General features: G+C 45.3%; 1 protein-coding gene across 1 annotated transcript in view; it reads left to right on the forward strand.

Moving 5' to 3' along the window:
* Nucleotides 1-13742, forward strand: part of Hth (Meis homeobox homothorax) — a 58524-nt gene that overhangs the window by 36339 nt on the left and 8443 nt on the right. Inside the window, exon 6 of the mRNA XM_077413958.1 lies at nucleotides 9757-9807. Coding sequence (XP_077270084.1) covers nucleotides 9757-9807 — 51 coding nt within the window. The remainder of the gene's footprint in view (nucleotides 1-9756; nucleotides 9808-13742) is intronic.

Consider the following 13742-nt stretch of genomic DNA (forward strand, 5'->3'; position numbering starts at 1 on the left):
TTAATCAATAAACTTTCTGATCAGATCAGAGAAGTGTATCAATGACATACAAACGATTCTTTATGAAACTCGCGTTTTTGTTTAATATAGAATTATATGGTTTCACGCGTAGGATTGCAGTCACGTACCTTGACTTGTGATATATAAATCGTAATAACGGAGAGTCAAGAATATCGCGACGCAAATATCACGAAGTGAGAATCGACAAGTGATATCTTCAACATGCATCCTCCTCGCCGCCGTATGCGTGACGTCGTGCCTTTAGCACGCGATTAGCGCGCGTATTCTCAAGGCCTGGTCGCTGCGGGCAACATTATACCTGATTATTGCAATTTAATTGCAATCTCCATATCGTCTCGCTACCGCCGCGGCCGTCGATATACCAAAAGATCGCCCGTCCGTAATCAACGCGCGATTCTCGCGCAATTTCTGTCTTACGGCGAGGGAGAAGAAAAAACGTTCGGCCCGTATCCATTGATTGAATTACCAACGGTGCTGTTCATTATTTAATACCCGGATCCCGCGTGCGTTTGAACGCTTTCAGATAACGACTCTCAGCGCGGCGTTGAAAGAAGCGATTGTAATCGCGCGGTTAACGTTTTACGACCGCGTGTATTATACACGTGTATTGTGGGACTTGCCAACGCGCGCGGCCGCGGGCGTACTCGCGTATCTGCATTTCGGAACGCGCGCGAGTATTTTGCGAATATCACGCATTCCTCCAAGTATCTCTTTCTCTCTGTCTTTGTCTCTCTTTTTCTTCCTCTATTATCTTCTGCCGGACACCAGTATATTTTCCTCAGATGCCCTTTCGTTCCCTCTCTTCTCTTCGGCCCATGCACAACCATGGCGGCTGATAAACATACCGCTGGAACGTATTCGGGTTTTTTTTTATTTCGCCCCGGCAGAAATATGTTGCTCTTATCTTCGCTCCGTGTAGCCCGAGAAGTCGAGAAACAGGCGTGCCTCCCGACTGATGGACAAAAAGAGATATTTATCTGGTCTCCGCGCCGTTCAGGAACGTACTCGCGCGTACTCGCCGGGCTTCTTCCGCCCACGCCAGGACCGTCTTACGCTGGTGGCGATATTATATCCTTGACCGCCGTGACGCTCTTTTTTTTTGCCGCGGCCGTTCGTGAATTAGGAATAAAGGGTCTGAGCATGGCGAGTAAGGTGGTAGAGAGCGGGGGTTCGAGTGCCCCGCAGAGACTTCTCCAACTCGAAAGGGAAACCACTGGATCGGACAGGGTCGAAAGAGAGAACTGTGGCGAATGTGTAAAGTATAATGTAACAGAAGGACTGCCGAAATGCGTATAGCCACTCCGGTGGTCCTTTATGCACGGTCAACCTTTCGACAAACGATGCGGCCAACTTCGCGGCCTTGCAATTTTTCGTGATACAATTCTTCTCAAACCAGAGCGAAATTAATCTGCCAAACCTTAAGCTGGACCTTACAGTATATTTTACGTTTCATCGCATATGGTAAAATGTATTTAAAACTTATATTAATAAGAGAGATAGTATAGAGCATTACGAAACCTTGATGAAATATGATTTTAGTAATCGGATTCATGCGTTTGCAAAATAAATAGGGTATATATTATTGTTCTACAATACTTTTCTTTCGACAAGTTTATTTGATTTGACGAGATATTCAATATTAGCACTGTTGACAGGTATTTTTCGCCTTACAATCGGAAGGATTAGAATTCGGAGATACGAAGTAAAGCGCGTACTCGATCGACGGGCGTCGAGCATCGATTATCGGTCACTTGAGTAGATCAAATATTTAAGCAAGCCGCAGCGCATACGTCATCATCGGATCGCGCGATAAGATCGCGTTTCGTCTAATAAATTCGGCACGTTGAAGCGCGGCTATACGAATTAATTAGGAGGCGCCCGCGAGCGAGCGTGCGGAGTGGCATGGCATGGCGTGTGGCGCGGAATCTCGGAGTAAAGTTTATTGTTACAAAGGTTCTGGAAAACCGTGAGTGCGTACACGCGCGTGACTCGCTCGCTGCCTATTGGTATGGGTCACCGCGTATCGATATTCGAACTGATTAAACCTCGACGTTCGTATCTGTGCACTGGGTATCCGATAAGAGCGGACAAACATACGCGGATCCGTATCGAGCACGTGCCCAAATTATACCGAAACACTTTAAGCAGTTCGCCGTTATACGAGTCGCGCACTCGCCTATCCGCTCGCTCGCAAGAGAAGCTCGCGAGCTCGTTAAGACTGCCGGTTGTAAAGGCCGGAAATATGTTTTATTTATACGGCGTATCCCGTGGTAGAAATTGATTTTATAATTCCCATGGCGGGCGGTAATTAGCGGCGGCGTCGACGATGCATAACACCCAGGCAAAAACGACACATTGTGTCTGACGAATATCGTCGAATGAATTTCTCAAGTATACGGCCAAACAGCATGGGCGATATATAACGTTATTTCGTTCGGTGATTATTTGACAAGGAAATGAGAGACACGCGGGATTAAGGATTCGACAAGCGATCTGTAGCGGGCCGTTCGGCCGACGATTAAGGACGATAAAATAATTTCCGAGTGAGCGAAGCACTTTAGTTGTCCGCGAGAACGTCCACTGATGCGCCAAGTGTGTCTTCCGTGGAGCATGTTTTACTCGCCGGTTTATGTCGCCTCTGCATGGAAACGACGGAAAAAAAAGAACCGGGAAGGGGCTCCTCCCGGGCTCGTTGTGTCGCTCGTTAAGACGTTAATGTTGCCGAAAATATTTGCAAAAATGCAGGTGCAGTTAAAGTCGGACGTTTCTTCGTACGCATGCGAAACTTTCGTGTGTGATGCGTGTCTTTCTTACGACACATCGACAAGGCATAAGTTTTCAATGTTGATCAATTTTATGACTATTGCGATTAAGATACGAAAAAAAGGATTAATCATTTTTTTTTTTTTTTTAAGATGCCATTTATATAACTGTAATGTCCATTTCCATCAATGCAGATTAATTTTAATCTCAGTTTAACTTTTACTATTTATCTTCGTCTATTTCTTAGAACTAAAAAAATAAAAAAAGTAAGTTAAACCAAGATTGAAGTTAATCTACATCGGTGGAAATAAACGTGAAAGAATAATTCGAAATAAACGATCAGATTGTGTCGTTTTTCGCGGTATTCAAGGATATTATTTGCCGCGAGAGATGTTTTCGGGCTTCGTTTGATTTTCTCGTCTCATAACCGTCCGACGAACGGCCGGAGTCAGCGGCCGAGGAATCACGCGACGCACCTTTTCTTCGTTTTTCTTCGTTTCCTCCGTTTATCCGGGCGCCCGTAGTGATTCCTCGGCTCGTTTCGTGGTTTCTTCTTTGGCCACACGCGCCCTTATATATACATACACCACGGGCCTTCTTTCTATACGGGACTTTAGGTTGGGTTATATTACGGCGGGACTAGGCCTCCCTCTTTCTTTCTCTCTCTTTCGCTCTCTTTGGAGCCCCCGTGACTTTGCGCCGTCGCCGGGACTATAAATCTCCGGCTATTAAGACGGTAGTCCGCCGTTTTGATGGCCCGTGCCAGGACGCACTATCATCTTAATATCGCGTTACGTGCACGTGCGGGATGCCCGAAGTTCTTGCGCTCTACATAAACGTCCTGTGGAGTCGTCCCGATCGGCTATATCAGCGTTATTACTATTAATACTTTTGATGAATGTAAGAACGAGCCTAATTCTTTGTTCGACTTATTTGTCGCAATTGTAAATTTATATCGCGCACCAAAGTGACGGTCTTCGTCACGTTTCATTATTTTATCTTGCCTATAAGATCAATAAACGTTTTATAATACCAGCATATGTAATTAGGATTAAGCTCTTCTGAAGTGAATTAAATTAGTTTTGTGAAGGATCTCACTTTCTCGATTGTATTATAAGCAAAAAACATGTTACGACATATTCAGCGTCAGTTTGCAAAAATATTAATTTATATGATAAAACTCTTATTTTTTCCGTCCGTTTCGAAGGCTTTGGTAACTTGCGAGCCTGTAAATCTTTTTGATGCAAAATTGAGATGCGTTTGTCCTTGTTACGGACTGGTGTGAAGCAATATGTTGGCGGTATCGATAATTGAGAAAACAACGCGTGGCCAACAATCGGGAATACAAGTAGGCGCGGGGTGTTTGCTGTTGACAAGTATCGCACGATTTAACAATGTTTAAATATTGTCGCTTCGAGTGCCTTCGTTTCGAACGCGCGACCAGGTCGTTAGATAAACCGTCCCTTGCTTGCACAGCGCTCTCGACTACCGTGTATCGCCGGTATACACCTTCCTGCTCGTGTACACATCGAACGGGCAGAAGATATCTCCTATGGACTTTTCTCTTCTTTCAAAATATGGATTTTTTACGATTTTCGAGTGACACGACGTTCACCGTGTCTAATTTCCTCTCCCGCGGACGAATTTACCATTCAGTATCAACCCTCTCATTTTATGAATGAGCTACGTTATCTCGAGGAAAAAGATGCACGCGATAGGCGCCGTTTGGACAAATCGTGCGCATGAATAAGTCACTTGGATTGCTACGAACGTCGAGCATGATTGTATTACATCGGCAGATTGGAAATTAATTGTCGTGGATTGACGGGCAACGTCGTCGGTGATAATGCTTGTCGACGCGAATTTTTTTCTATAAATTTAACGCCGCGGCGATAATGAAGCGATCGAGATGAAATCTTTGAGAGCACGGTTATAATCGGTGCGAAATGTTCTTGTTCGTCGAGTCGGAGAAGTGAGAGAGAAAGAGAGAGAGAGAGAGAGAGAGAGAGAGAGAGAGAGAGAGAGAGAGAGAGAGAGAGTGGACCGAGTAATCTGGGGAAGAGGACGCTTACCTCATAAATCATTGGACATCGATAAGAGTCGTCGCGGCGTCCGTGCGGTGTCCCTCGTTAATAATTGATACAATTAACAGCCATTCATTAGAGAGCTGCTCGCGTATACAGGCTCCAGAACGTGGCAATTCTCAGATCCGCGCAATTTACATTTCGCCGATCTGGTTTTCGCTCGTTATTACGGCGGGGACTTAGCGCGTGTCGCGCTTTGATCAGTCTTCCGTCCATCCTTGTGTCACCTGAGAGCTAATAATTTACGATTTATGTCAGACACGGCGCGTTACCTTGCTCGACCCGTGATTTTATTTCGCTCCACTGCATCTGTGGGATCATGCTCGTGGATCCGATTAAAATCGATTCGGGCGATTATTTCAGCTGTTAATCGTAGTCTTATGCCGTTTCGCAGTGTATCGTTTATGCACTTGACGTGAGACTCACGCGTATTACCTCGGGACACGACAATCTCACGAAAATCGGCGCTATTTTATTAACAGTTTTATGTGCCTTTTCATGATTATCAGAGGGATATATGGGATTGCTTATTTTTACAGAATCGGAGAAATTACGGCAGTCGTTTCAGTTTCTTTCAGCTTGTCCAACGAGTTTATCTCTTCAAGCACAGAATCGTTTCGAGATTTACTGCATCCTTCGGTTTCCCACTCGGTTTCCCATCTTTCCGTGTTTGATCGCTCTTCCTTGGATCAAAATTCTTTTTCCTATGTGTTTGGTTCCACCTTTCTTCACTTGGATCGCGGACAACAAGGGCATGGCACACACGCGACGGGGAATAATTCCCGTGCGAATTTGTAGGAGCGAAGCGCTCGTTAATTAATTAGGTTTTTCGAATTGATAACGATGCGTCCCATCAACGTGGCGGCGTTTATACATTATGCATTACGATTTTATGAATTCTTTTCCGCGCGAGTGAATGCCCGGCTCTTTCTCGGCGCGCACAGTCGACCATTCACTTTCGTTTGTCTGTCTGTCTCTCTCTCTCTCTCTCTCTCTCTCTCTCTCTCTCTCTCTCTCTCTTTCTCTCTCTCTCTCTCTCTCTCTCTCTCTCTCTCTCTCTTTCCCTCTCTATCTGATAATCTCTGTAGGAGTCTCACTTTCGCTCGTCGGTCGCCATCTCGTTCCTTTTTCCGCCGTCGCGCGCGTATGCGGACTAATTAATATGAGCTGTATACGAGCCCATCTGCCCGGCACAAGGTCCACGGTCCACCTATGCGGGTACCAACCTGACTGCGCGTTATAACGATCTCATCAAGGTCGTATCACGACTTCACCGTACTTTGTTGGAAGTGTTGAAAACGACCGGTATATTACGCGGGAAGATTTATGCCGAGCGGCCGAGATCGAATTTAATTTCCTCAAAAATCGTTTGCAATCAATTATAAGATGCTAATCGTGCTGCTTTAACGAACCGCATCACGGAACGGATTGACCTGCCAGGCGGATTTTTTTAATTCATTATTCTTTTAACCTTGATACTCACTTTAATCTTAAAATTTACATTTATATTAATAATGACAGTTATGTGTATACGCTCCAATTATAAGAAGAACGTTGGCAACACGTTATTTAATATATGGACGTACGTATAATGGAATCGATTGGCGTAAAAAGTGGGGCAGTGGTGCATGCATTTACGTCACTGACAGCATCCAGTTAATTTTGTCAATCTAAAGAATGGCGTGTATTAATTGGGAACTCTGGCGACAAGTGCACAAGCATCCTTCATTATACGCAAGAACTGAACGAAGACACGCGCTTCTTGATAATATTCCATGCATTATTCTTTTATTGACGTTCTATCATCCTCCCTACCTATGTTATAATGTAAATAAATAAATATAAATTTTTAAAATTAATGCTTTTGTCAATAGTTTTTGTTAAATAAAACTGATATATTTCACATTAGTTCATAAAATGGTTCGAATTTCGAATCGTAATTTTGAAATTAAATTCATTTATTTTTTATCAATAAAACTATTAGAATTTTATTCTATGAATGGGACGATCTTGGACGTTCACAAAATATCCATGAGCTCTCACTCACCAGATGTTCGGAGTGCAGCATCCGTGAGGTGCGAAACCCCCCAACACAGTGCTCTCATTTACACTTTCGTACGTGCGCGCATCGCGTATTTCGCGCGTACATCACGCATCCGTCGGTGCAGCATGCATCACGCGTCACGGTGTAGTCGTGTAGTGACGCTCGAGTGGAAGCAAACGGGGGGGGGGAAGAAAGGTAGAAGGAAACAGTATACGCGCGGTGACGAGAAGGAGAGAGCGCAATAAGGGGAGATACTCAAAGTGGGGGGCACCCTTCGCCGTCGGGCGTTGCTTCCGACTGCGTCGTCCCTGTCGGCTTATAAATAACACCATCTCCCCGTTTCTTCGTGTGTTTCTCAGTTTTTCTTCTGCCTCCGCGCTTCTTCCTCCTCCGACTCCGGCCGGGGCCTTCTGCCTCCCCTTCTGCCCGGGAGATACTTGGCCGCTCGCAAGCCTAATTAATAACACGTGATGAGCGATCGTGGCAAAACCTCCCGAGCCGAAAGATTGCAAGCGAAGCAAGAGAGCCGACGAGGAAAATATAAGAGAGAGAATGAGTGTGACGGGGAGTGACGTGGCCTGGACTAGACATCACGAAAAGCATCATTTGCGATAGAGTTAAAGTTACAGACAAGCGTACACTGTTGTGGAAGATCTACCGGAAAGACAGCGAATACATTATTTACGTCTCGACGAAATTATAAATTTTCTTGCGTAACTGGTTACGTAGAAACGTAATAGGGTCATAAATAACTCGTCACGATCAAGTATATGACGTAATATATTTACGTTTAATTCGCACCCCTTAAATTCGTACATTTCTTAGTTTAAAAAATGAATTATTTCCGATAAATTTTGCAAATTCATGTGTCAGAGCGAGGGATATTCGCGGTTGCTGTTCTCGCGCGATCGCCTAACGACGAGTATGCACGAGAGCTCGCGCTATATCGTGGTATTGGTCGGGGAAGCAACAAAACCGTCGGATATAGAGAACACATTGTGTATAACGTCGGAGGCGAGGAGGAGAGACGAGAAACACATCGTGGCGAATCGTCTCCTCGCACCATCTCGCGAAGGAGCACCCGGGTGTTCTGTGTTGTGTGTTCGTTACTGGACCGATACCATCTTCGTTTTTTCTTCCGCTCTCTCTCTCTCTCTCTCTCTCTCTCTCTCTCTCTCTCAGCCTCATCGCGTTCTTGTTTCTCTTTTTATCTACTCTCGCCCTTTCTTCCTTCTTGCTGTCCGTTCGTCGACGAGGAGGAGCTTTGAAGTGTCGAAGACCCGATACATATTCTTTTGATGCTGACGGTTCGTCGTCATATGTACAACGCGGACGATTGTTCCTTATTCTACTGCTAATTTCGATTCTTCGCATCGATAATTTCGACATCGAGCGAATCTGACAGCTCCCGAATAAGATTACTTGCAATATTTTCGCAAGTGCGGATGCATAGTAAACGTTCATATACTTTGTTTCGATTTATGGATCATCTTTCTTTTTAGTATCGCTACTTCTTCGATATCAGCTAAGTATTGATAGGAGAATAGTATATATAAAAATAAATGTTTTAGTAAATATATATAAATCCCATAATCTTCCGTTTTATTACACTCGAAACGTTTTTTTTTCTCTATTTATTCCATACAAGCGCTGAAATGCACTTCGCCGAGGTGATATCCAGGTTCGCTTGTGTCGCTCGTGGTAGTTACCAGACCCGGCGTTATACCTGCCTCGCTTAGAGCGTATCCTTCCATGGAAAGGATGATGAGAGGAGGGCAGGAGGTGGTATAGGTATAGGCCTCTCGGATGAGCCCACTATCTCAGGGAGCACTCATCGCGACCGCTTTCGTTATCGGCCGCGTGGAATCATAATGGACCATAATTGCATAAATATAATGTTAATTAACAATTAAGATTGCCGCTTTGCCTAATTGAATCGCCGCTTCTGCTGTCCCCGAGAGAGAGAGAACGACGTCGTTGCAACGTACGGTCTCTCGTCTTCGCGTAGAGATTGCATTCGGGGGATCTCGGGGTGGCCTTAAACGTTAACGGGCGTATCGGAAAATTATACCGACGGTCCTTCCGAGGGCGCGCCTTCGATACCGCGGACACATCTCAAAAAGGAAAGGGGAGAAAAAAGGGAAAGAAAACAATTATTACCTTTCGAGGTCGCAGAGGCACGCTCGCTTATCGAACTTTATATTCTGGTACTTTTCTAAGCGTTGCGACGGACACGCGTTGCACGCATCGCGCGATTGAAAACACGTCGTGGTAGGTTTTTTAAAAATAATTTTTCATATCTTTTTTCTTTCAACAACTTGAAGAAATAGAAGAGAGTCGCCGATCAGCAGCGAACGAACATTCGCGATATCGAGTATCATCGCTGTACGCTGCGCGAATTCCGCGCGACCGGGTTCAAATATGCAATTAGCGAAACGCAGATGCAATAATAATGAATTCCCGTTAATAACTGTCGCGCCGGCGCAACTATCGCTGCAGCATCGCGCGACGGCGGATATTTACCGGAAGAGATAAATGGAAAGTACACGGGCGCGCGCGCAAATAAAAAAAAATAAAAGATCGAATCCCCGGCCGAAGAACTGTGACCGTCGATCTGTTGCCGAGCTGCCGTTGACGATGCAGCAGCCAGCGTGTGGTTAAATCACGTCTGCTTCATGTTCCTTCTGCCCTGTCGTCCTCCCCGATCCCTGCAGCCTTCCCTTCGTCATATCTTCTCTCCCTGCAGCATCTCCGAACCCAGCCTCTTAACCATCCAATGCCTTTTTTCTGCCTTCGCGTCCGGCGAATGTATTTTATTCAATTCTTTTTTTTCTCTCGTTTCAGATGGTTCAGGCGATTCAAGTCCTCCGGTTTCACCTCCTCGAGCTCGAAAAGGTGAGTATCCTTCACGTCTGCATTATGAGGCTCATAACGTTATTACCAATCCAACTGATGCGTTTACTGTAATCATCTGTTCCTTCATTACTTAACGTCGCGTATTTACTTTTTCTTGTCACAACGAATAGGTTTTGGTTCGAAATTATTTCGCACGACTAATATATTTTTATAACGTTAAAAATTAGCTATTTTCTAAAATTTACTTATTTTATCTTTGATCAGAATCGAATACATGTAGCGCGATTCTGAAAATATTACTGGCTTACGTAAACTCGCGTTATACTTTCCTTAAATCACGTGTTGCTGATGCAAAAAGCAGTTTTCTACTTAAAACTATAATACAGCGTACGGTCGAGTGGAAATTCTCGCGATTGGTCTTATTGTGAGAGATAACCGCGCCCGCCTGTCGATAAGTTGCCTTTAACACCTGAAAAACGACTGTTATGACTGCGGGGGCAATTTTCCGTAATTGCGGTGAAAGCTCGACATCTACGGCGCGCATTCGTTGAGACTACGACGCGAACGGACTCTACTACGTAAGTGGAGTCATTTTGCTGTCCAACGGCCGGACGGCGACGGACGCTTTACCTCGTTCGCAGTTGTTTGCTTTGGATAATGGTAGTTTCATTTCTCGTTCTTTTTTTCCTATCTTTTTTCGTTCGTCGCAACACCTCCCCTTCTTTCTGATTGGCGAAACGAAATGACAATGCGCGCCGATACCTTTACCAGCCGGTCAGCCAGCACGGCGCGGCGTGGAATTACATAGCCGTGCAAACGGTGAAAGTGAGACATCTGTCGAGGGAAATTCTGAGACCGTGGGCTTTTCATCGGGCGGCGGCGACGCAAACGAACGAGCCAACGAGCTCGTTTCGTCGCGGCGTTTTTCGTCTCTTACCTGATTTGCCGCTGAGTTTTATGAGATTCTCGGAAACACAGCGCGCGTTTCCTTTTTCCTTTGCAATGTCGACGAGAGAGAGGTAGGCTAATATAGGGCTCTCTCGCTCTCGGTGCAACGTGCATGGATTTTTTGATAGATCCCTCCGTCTCTCTTCTCGAACGACTACACCCGCGGGATACTGGTGGGCCGGTCTGGTTTACCCAGACATTTTTTTGCGGCAATATTTTATCATACAAAATAGCGGACATCCATCGCATTTCCATCGAAATGGCAGCTGACGTGGCGGCAGCCATTGGTCGCCGCGCCGCGCTCTCGAGACCTCTTCGCGATGCCTCGTCTGTCGGTCGGCCCTCTCATTCGTCCCGGTTCGATCGCGCGCAATTTTACAGCAATTTTTCTCCTTTAAGGCGATCACATTATTATAATGCCGCACCATCCGCGGCGGATTCAAGTATCTTCGATGAGCCAAAATTAGCATAGTATTAGTCTCATATTAAAGATCTATATTCATCCACGACGAAAAATTTTGGCTCAAGTCCTACCTCGGCGTCACGATCCAAATGAAATTCGTATCGATAAAATTGAATGGGAGATGAGAAATAAATTTTGTAACAATTTTATACAAATTTAAGTCAGCGGATAAATCATCGCGAAACGCGATTCTACTTCCGCGTTACCTTATCTGTATCGAGGCAAATGAATTTACTAATTGGGGGTCGCTCGAAATTACAGCGACGTTTCAGTTGATCGTGATAACACTTATTACTCGTTAGCCGTACGTGCCTCTAAATTTGCCCTCGTTAATGGAAGCACACGATCGAAGAAATTAGCGGACGCGCGCTGCGAGAGATAACAGAGATGGCTGGTGGGTGATATTCTTCGCGCTGGAAACGATGCCGCGAAAATACTCGATACTCGGTTACCAGTACGCGTAAAACGGGCTTTCTCACGTGCGTCGAAACTCCCTACCCCCGCAGTCCGGAGACGAAACGCGGCTTGGCTGGCACGCCATCGATGGTAACGGAGATTGAAACGTTTCTGGTCCTCGGGGCCTCTTCTAGACAAGACGAGACGAGACGCGAACGAGCGGAGCGGAATGCAGCGGGCGCGATGAAGAAGATTCCATAAATATCTGTGCTCGAAGTGGAGGAGAGAAAGAGGAAGACGAGGAACGCAGAGTGAGATAAAGAGAAAAGGAGAGAAGGAAAGAGAGAGAGAGAGAGAGAGAGAGAGAGAGAGAGAGAGAGCGCAGCGTAAGAGAGAAAGGGAACCAATGGAGGCAGGCTCATGGTAGCCCGCGGTGTTCTGCCTCGTGCATTTAACATTTTCGAACCAATCGCGTATTAGCATAATTACGTTTTGCCGGGCCCGGTGCGCGGAAGGAAGGTCCGGTCAGGCCCTTTTCCTTTCTCTCTTTCTCTCTCTTTTACTCTCTCTCTTTCTCTCTCTCTCTCTCTCTTTCTCTCTTTCTCTCTTTCTGTCTTCGCGGCATTTTCTGATGGCGCGACCGTCTCTTTTTCTCCCTTTCTATCGTCCTACTCGCGCTCGTCTCTTCTTCCATCGCAGAACTCCGCACAGCCGCCTCCCATACACCGGTTAGAGAGCGGTAAATTTCTTATGGGATATTATGGCGTACACAGTGCATACCAACGGGATTCGTACTGGTACAACACGCGGGCGACCTCCTCCTGCCCGTGGACGTGCCGCATACGGAACTGGTTCTAAACCTATGCCACAGCGCACGTCGCTCTCTTTCTCTCTCTCTCTCTCTCTCTCTCTCTCTCCTGCTGGAATATCCTTGTGTTCCAGCATGCATATGTACATGCCTTAGGAATTTTTGGATGTCCCTTACGGGATCTTGACCGAGCACTCGCTAGCAATTAAGTTTTAACCGGCTCGTAATGAGATTTTTATGCGTAAATAGACATCTCGTAAATTTATTCGAAAGATAACGAGGCGTCGCGAGTTTATTCGATACATATAGAATTCGTGGAGATTTTTATTAGAAGTGATATCGATTAATTTGATGGCGTTGGAAAGAAATTCGGGACGGGTTTCTCATCGTCATCGATATACCGCGGTGAGGAGGAAAAGAAGCGATGGGTCCCCGACCGTTCGTCATGCACACCCGGTATACAGATATCCTGTGCGTGCCGTAAGGGTGGTCAGGTTGCGAATCGGGCCGCGAGAGAGAGGGAGACCGAGACAGACACCCCGAAACCTTCATTACCTTCGGCTTCAAAGGAGCCCATTGTGCCGTAAATGGGGTTCCCCCGTGTTCCTTCTTTTCTACTCTCTCGCTCGTATGTACCTTAGATCCGTTCCATTCTTCGGCGTTTGCCTTTCCGAGAGTCCGTGAAGAGACGAGGTATAGGAAGGAACAAGGCGGATGTAAGATAGGGAGACGTTTACCCGTTCTTTCCTCCGTTTACGTAAATTTTCGAGCAATTTCGGTGCCGAATGAAAGACGGTACCGAAGTCCCCGGGTTCGTATAATGTCACAGCGCGCGCGGAACACTCTCTTTCCTTCCACGACAAGGCGCTTGAGAAAAAGGGCAGAAACGTTTAATAGGTCTCTTTGAATGGAGAACTGGTTTCGGAGTAGCTGTTCTGTCTCCGTTTTTGAAACGACATGTAAACACATGGAACAATCATGTAATATATCACAAGTAATAAGTTTGTAATTAATCAAATTTCTGTGCGCGTGCTTCCGTGCAATCTCTGTATGCAGTTTATTATTTTAAAGTAATTATATTAGTTACATATATGCGCCACATTTTTTATATTGTCAAAATTGGAACAAAATTAAAATCAGGATTGTTGCAGTAATTTCGATCTGGAATTTGATCCAAAATCTTGTGTATTTTTGCCGTGAGGAAAATATCTTCAAAGATAACTATATGTATAAAATAGTATTTAATAAAGCAATCTATACAAGGAGACATCTTTGTGAAAGAGATCAAATTGTTAAATTGTTAAATTTATAAAATGGAATAATCTCGAATTATGCAGTCATTGTTAAATGAATTTCTTA

Source organism: Temnothorax americanus, unplaced genomic scaffold (genome assembly GCF_048541705.1).
Source record: "Temnothorax americanus isolate GAGA-0224 unplaced genomic scaffold, ASM4854170v1 Scaffold34, whole genome shotgun sequence".
Taxonomy (NCBI): domain Eukaryota; kingdom Metazoa; phylum Arthropoda; class Insecta; order Hymenoptera; family Formicidae; genus Temnothorax; species Temnothorax americanus.